Here is a 7,012-nt window from a genome sequence, read left to right on the forward strand (position 1 = left end):
GTGACGGCCTTTATCCAAGTAAATCATTATAAAATGCAGTTCTTTCAAGTCTGTCTGTATGTCGACTAAAATAGATGGTGAAGTACAGTAATCTTGAGTTACAAGCGTTCGGTACTAACGTGGTTTCATGCAAAAAGCCACAATCGTTATGCTTATAATAGTAACGCATTTGCTTATCAGTATGGTCGGTAAAACTGGAATAGTAAATTGTGGTTTAGCGATCAGCAATACAATTCAGGACCACAGGTCTGAGAGATTGGTGAACCATTTGTTATAAGACGATTCGTTGAAGGGCTAAACTCTTCAACCTTCAGTGCACTTCACTTTTTCAACCGCCATAACTTGTGTATTAGATTGTTTACCCTTACCGGATAAATACCGGATAAATATTTTTTAACCTTCATGACCATCCCTGAACTTCGCAATGGAATAGAACACATGAATGAATGAATGAATGAATGAATAAATGGTTTATTAGGAAAAAGTATAACATGGCAGCTCAAAGCTGAATTACGTACACTGTACAATCATATATCACATTATCTTAAAAACACAAGGAAAATACTTAAAACGTCTTCACATACATTATCAAAATATCCATAACGGTTAAAAAGTATCAAATTTATCTACAACTCGGTGACATAACAAGATTCTTAAAAGGTAATGAAGCAAACTATTCTTTATCCCATTGTGATTAATTGTTGAGTAAGTGGACTAGAACTGCGATTCTAAAAAAAATCAAATTTTGATGATAACTTACTCAGTTCTCGACTCAAAAACTTTTCTTTTCAAGATTTCTTCGTGTAAAGAAAATCAAACCACCTTTTTCTTTCCTCAAAAATTTTGATTCTGAACTTGGATGAATTTCAGTACTACCTCGTGCCGGTGGGTAACTGAGGGAGGATAACCTTGTTACATGACATTCCCCAAGGTCACGGTAATGGCGTCCCGTAGCGGCAGCACACAGATTGATGATGACATCCTTCTTTGTGTCCTCGTCATGATCTCGTCCCCAGTGTGCACAGAGGTTGATTACGTTAACGCGCTAAAAGTACGTAGTACTTTAGAGTGCTCCATTGCAGAGCGGCTGTAGAAAATTGTAGTCATCGAACACAGTTGATGTCAACATCTCGCCACGTAATTTGCGAGTGTCATTTTCTTTTATCATGGTAGCGTTTATGATCGAACTAATTGTATGGTCAACGTGAACGCTAGGAAAATGCGGAAATGCGTCGCTCACAAAATATTTTGTTCTAAAATGAGAACAACGCGTTATTTTTCTGCTTTATCTTCAAACGGTTGTTACTGTATTTTTGCGATCACTTGCAAATCTGATAAAATTCAGGGTAAAATACGACGCAAATTTCGTTTATACAATCATGTATCTTTACTTTTCTGACCTAGGAAAGTAAAGGATTTTCTTTTTTTTTTCCTCATTGATCAGTGTCTATCATTTTTCGTTCTTATCAATACTGCATAGGTTTTAGTAGCAAAAATGTGCTATTTTCAATCTTACAACATTTGCAGGCAGATTGAAAAGGTTCAATTGAGCATAAATCCAGTATACTCAAGAGACGATATGGACCCATTCATTTTACAGTTGTGAAATAGTATTACATCTTTCAAACATTTTGGACTTCATTTCTAAATACGGACTTTTCTAAGCTACTTAAACATGAATAAATTTCCGCGTCTAGTGTTTCAAAAGAAAAGAAACGAACACAAAGCAAATATAGACTCCACGCAGTTTATTTTGTTGAAGTCACCTTTGATTCTTACATGTATGTCTGAACACTGAAACATACAATCTGAAAAGATACTGAAATTAGAATCTTTCATACAAAAACCATATATCTTGAACTCTGTATATGCGATATATCAGACAAATATACCATAGCAACAACCGACAAAAAAACATTATACTCTTTCAGCCGTTATACAACGGCTTGTAGTACACTTAGCAACAATTTGAATGGTAGCATCGAGCAACATAGTTTCAAACGTAGCTTGATATGCGATGCTATAGAGTTTTCACAAAATCACTTGCGGACACTGCGTGCCTGTAGAGCTAGAGTGTTGCACTGAATGGCTATGATAATGAGTAACGGATACAACCATCACTGTCTATATCTTCTTCAACTAGATCTATTCTTGTTTGATCTATATTGCTAATCCATATGTTACATCGTTGTATGTTGGAAATATCTAAAGCTGAAAACTGCTAGAAGATAGGAACTAAAGAATACATAAATCTAACAAAACTAACAACTGACTCTGTCTTGTCGAAATAAATATCCATCTTTCATTGATCAAGAAATACATAATTTCGATAAAAATCTACATCACTGATATGTGAAAAATGACAACAAAGTTCACGAAACAAGCAGCAACAAACACAGTCACTTTTCAATACTGCACTCTTCTTTCTTAGAATATCTAAACAGGTTACAAAAAGCTGTTTTGCTAGTATCTAGATATTATTTTCTATCCGTTACCTTTGTTGGAGTCCTTGACAAGGAGGCATGCAGGCCGTTGTCCTTTCCCATAGTGTGGCGCAAATATAGTTAATGCAAACGCTTTTGCTTTTTAGTCTCAACGTTCTGCCTCGTTTTTTCCGCAAGGACGTTTGTTTTCAGTCATGAATTTTACTAGCGAGCGGTCAGGCTAGTTTGGTGACTGCTCTGTCTCTTGATAGCCCGCCTGTTTCTTCGCAAGGACGTCCGTTTATAGGTTTGGATTTTACCGACACGCGATCGATCGTGTTCGTCGGCTGTCTTCACTTGGGGTCAGGCTCCAGAAGACTGGCCATGTCAAACTTTCTTCTGGCAAAAGGAGAAATCTTCGCCGGCTTTTCCCGCGCTTTTTCCTGACAAGAGGTGTCGTTTGATAATGACGTGTGCTGTAGTGTAGGCCCGGTGTGTCGTTCTGCTGGCGAGACGGAGTCGTGTGAGGGACCGGGGGGCTTGCTGGGGCACGGGCGGGGAGAGGGGCTTGTCGCCCCGCCGGTCTCGTTAGACGACCCCGAGCTGCTGTTTCCGTCGTCCTCGGGGAGGAGACCCATGTGCTTCCGTACCTTCCGCTGCGCCCGGCGCCGCCTGAAGTCTCCCTGCGCGAAGTCGTCGACGTTGGCCGGATGGACGGCCCAGAAGTGTCCCTTCCCGTTCGCACTGCGACCCATCTTCACGAAACAGTCGTTTAGGGACAAGTTATGTCGGATGGAGTTACGCCAGCCGGGCCCGCGGTTACGAAAGTAGGGATAGTTGTCTAGGATGTACTTGTAAATGTCGCTGAGGACGAGTTTCTTGTCCTTGGAGCTCATGATGGCCATGGCGATGAGACCGATGTAGCTGTGGCTGGGCTTCGGCTCCTCGTGAGGGATAGGCCCGAAGGACGCCCCGGGACCGACCGGTAGGTACGACCGGGGGTAGAACAGGTAGGAAGTGGAGAAGAACGGGTTGGTGGCGTACAACGGGAGGCGACCGTCGCTTGGCAGGTGGACGGACGGGGGTGGGTGGGCCCGGCCCCCGCAGTCGTACACGCACACGCCCTGGTATGGGAGCTGCGGACGGGGCACCGCGATGGTCTGCACCCCTTCTCGGGAGGAGGGCGCCTGGAGGCCCGAAGACGGCTTGACGTTGTACGGCATCATGTCTACCGGGCGCACGAAGTGATGCATGCCTTAAAAGGCCTACAGTTAGAATATCAGACGAGAGTTGTACGACTGAGGACAAGACAGGTGCCTCATCCTTTAAAGGGAATCAGGCCACGCCCCTCTGACGTAACGCTGAGCCTGACATTCGATTGGCTGGCAGAAAAACACGGAGTTTTATTGAAATATAGTTCAGTATATTCATGATTTTGTTGTAGCTTTCGTTTTACAAAAAGAACGAGAATTTACATTTGAAAAACACTGGTTCATGATCTTCTGCTAAGTTCGTAGAACTTTATAGAGGGAGGCAGTGAGTAGTCCTGCGTAAAAAAAAGCAATTTTGGATGGTCATAATCCAAAACGCTAAGTACTTTAATGGCCCTATTTTAACTCAGTACATGTGACGACATAAATCATAATTGGTAACTTATAATAAATGCCTACGAACTTTACGTGGACTGTCTTAGTTTCCCTATGCTGAAATAAAACAAATATTTAGCCTAGATGCCAGACCCCCAATCTCTAAAAGGTCTATCGTGTTATTCTAGAGATTGGGGGCCTTCATCCAGCCTTAAAAACTATAGGGTGACTTATCTATTTCATTTTCGCGTTCACAACATGGCAACAAAAACGTCCATTATGCTGTACACGTATTAGCACTCCTTACTAGCCTCTACCAGGCTACAGAGGCGGCTGAAAAGAGTACAAATTAGCCAAATAGACAGAAAAACATGCAGGGTAAGATAGTCTAGATCTGCTATAAAGGTGCAGTTTGCCGCTCTGGGATAGCAGATTGGACCCTCTCTCCGTAGCCGACTCCCTAAGCATGCTATTCACTCTATTTGGCTAATTTCACAAATTTCGACTATTTTTCCAGCCATCCGCGGAGCCTCGTAGAGGCTACTCCTTACCTCGCCTATGTACACGTTTCATGTTAGCATTTGGCTGCACTCCTTACCTCGCCTATGTACATGTTTCATGTTAGCATTTGGCTGCACTCCTTGCCTCGCCTGTGTACATGTTTCATGTTAGCGTTTGGCTGCACTCCTTACCTCGTCTGTGTACATGTTGTTATAGTCGCAAACAATGATGGGAGGGGCGGCCGTTCAGAAATCCGTCATTATCGAAATCGTTTTCTTTTCTCCTCTGTGTGCGGCAATTGACTCCTCGTTCTCTTCTTTGTTTCTATTTTGGTTTACCTGCGGGGTACCGGCTGGACTCGTGTAGTGCGAACAAATGGTGTTTACTTTTTAATTAAGGTTAATTGCCTTAATTGCGACGGATCTGAATTCTCGGTGGAGATGGCAAGGGGAGATGGCTCTTGAGAGAGAGAGAGAAATGGTTTATTGATTCATATTAAAAAAAGCCATTGCAGCACAAGTGCTGAATTGCAGCCTTTGTACAAATGTCCATCTTTTACATGTACTCAGGACTCTTAGGAAGGATACAGGCCCTGAGTTTTTCTTCTGTTTTTTTAGTCACTATCAACGTTACAGAATGACCCACAAAATTGTTCATGATAATGAATATTCATCTATCTTTTATCGGGCTAAGTATAGGCATACAAGTACAAAGCAGGACGTCTGATATTAATCTAATACATAGGTTCTAAATCTGCTCGTATACATATGCTCCGCTTCTTCTGGGGTGTTAATATTGTTCACATTTTTTACGTCTTTCTAAAGAGAGGTAAGAGACACACTTCAAGTTCTAGATTGAATAGAAATGACTAATTTCAGACCATGATGAGAAATGTTCTGTACTTGTTTTATGACAAATGAGACGGAAGAAAATGATCAACGGTTCAAAACGATTAAATATTACATACACGTGTCATTCCCACGTGTTTCTGTTGCTAAATTCATCATAGAAATTACTTTTTGTGTGGTTTAGAAAATTTCCTTTGCAAAATAGTGATAAACACTTCCTTAACAGTATAAAACGACATTCGAATCACACGTTCATCTAAAACTACTCTTTCAACTTTTCTGTTTCCAAACCAGGTAAATCCACCTGTCCGCACACCTGTCAGTAACTCACCTGGCGTCTGCCCTCCTACCTGGCGCCGCCCTCCTACCTGACGACCCAATTGGAAAAACCAACAGAGCGCCTTACACCATTTACCCCCATCATCTCAACTACCTGTGATGAGACCCCCCGCGGAGCCAGCTCGCCCCATGTTGTAAGATTTCACTACAGGTGGTTTTGTGTTCAGGGCGGGGCAACAGCATACGGAACAAAGCAACGTTTCTCTAAGTCTTGCGTTTCTTATTTTACGTGATTGTTGGTGATAAAGATGTTTATCGCACCTAGCTGTTTACCTGTGCGGTTTGGTGTATGCACGTGCCCTGTGGGAGTCGAGACTGGTCGGCGCCACAAAATCAACCTCCTGTAGGGGGCATGCAGCAATCCGCTCTAACATTCTTGCAGAATTTGAATTGGAAATCAAAATTCTATTTTATTTTCATTTTGTTTTAAGTACCGACTTGGCTGTCTGCCCAACGAGCATGATCATGATAAGAATACGCTCAAAATATTTACTCAAGCAGCTGGGTAAAATTTGAAATCCAAAATTTCATCCAGTTGCTTGTCGATGAGTAACTATTTCTGGCGCATCTTATTACCTGGATGTCTAACATTCATCAACGTATCATGATAAAAATATACAAAATACAACGAAACATATGTAACAATCATAAACTACTATATCTGCAGTCACTGACGAAAATATCGGATGCTGTCTGAAACGTCTGACTGTTTCGAAATTTTTATCCAGTTGCTTGAGTAACAATTTTTGGCGTACTATATTTACTTAACACTAATATTTAAGATTCTTATATGACAAAAAAACATTAAAACCGTTACAAATAGTCACGAGTGTGTCTGCCTGTGCGCTTTGTCAGCACCTGTGATTTAAGATACAAAATCTTAAATAGCAGAGTAGCAGATTTTTTCTGTTGAAGACCTTTCTCCGTTTCCGTTTTTTGTTGAATATTTATTCCACGTTTCAGCGGCAGTTCATCGATGTAACAAAAAAAACTATAGATCCAAGAGATTCAAGATTTATTTTATTGAATTTCGCAGTATAAAACTATACTGAATTGCATTCAATGCACAAACAACAGTTACTGTTAACAAGGTAAAAGCTTTCACAACTTACAATCTTGCACGTTTCATAGTAATGATAAAAACATTTACAATTATTCCACATTTCCCCTTACACGGAATACATAACATATACCTATATTCCACATAACTTCTGAATCAATAAAATAATGTGTATACATAAAATGCAATTCGTTTTTTCTCTTCCTAAGTTATAACTTAGAGGAAGACAAAATGTCATCTGGCGTGATTCTAATT

The 7,012-nt window shown here is 41.0% G+C and overlaps 1 protein-coding gene across 1 annotated transcript; it reads right to left on the reverse strand.

Moving 5' to 3' along the window:
* Positions 1-2,566: 2,566 nt before the first annotated feature.
* LOC136427199 (hepatocyte nuclear factor 3-gamma-like) lies at positions 2,567-3,707 on the reverse strand. Its single transcript, XM_066415973.1, has one exon. It carries the CDS (start codon positions 3,674-3,676, stop codon positions 2,777-2,779), a length of 900 nt encoding a protein of 299 aa, XP_066272070.1. The 5' UTR covers positions 3,677-3,707; the 3' UTR covers positions 2,567-2,776.
* Positions 3,708-7,012: the final 3,305 nt, after the last annotated feature.

This window comes from Branchiostoma lanceolatum, chromosome 2 (genome assembly GCF_035083965.1).
Source record: "Branchiostoma lanceolatum isolate klBraLanc5 chromosome 2, klBraLanc5.hap2, whole genome shotgun sequence".
Lineage (NCBI taxonomy): Eukaryota > Metazoa > Chordata > Leptocardii > Amphioxiformes > Branchiostomatidae > Branchiostoma > Branchiostoma lanceolatum.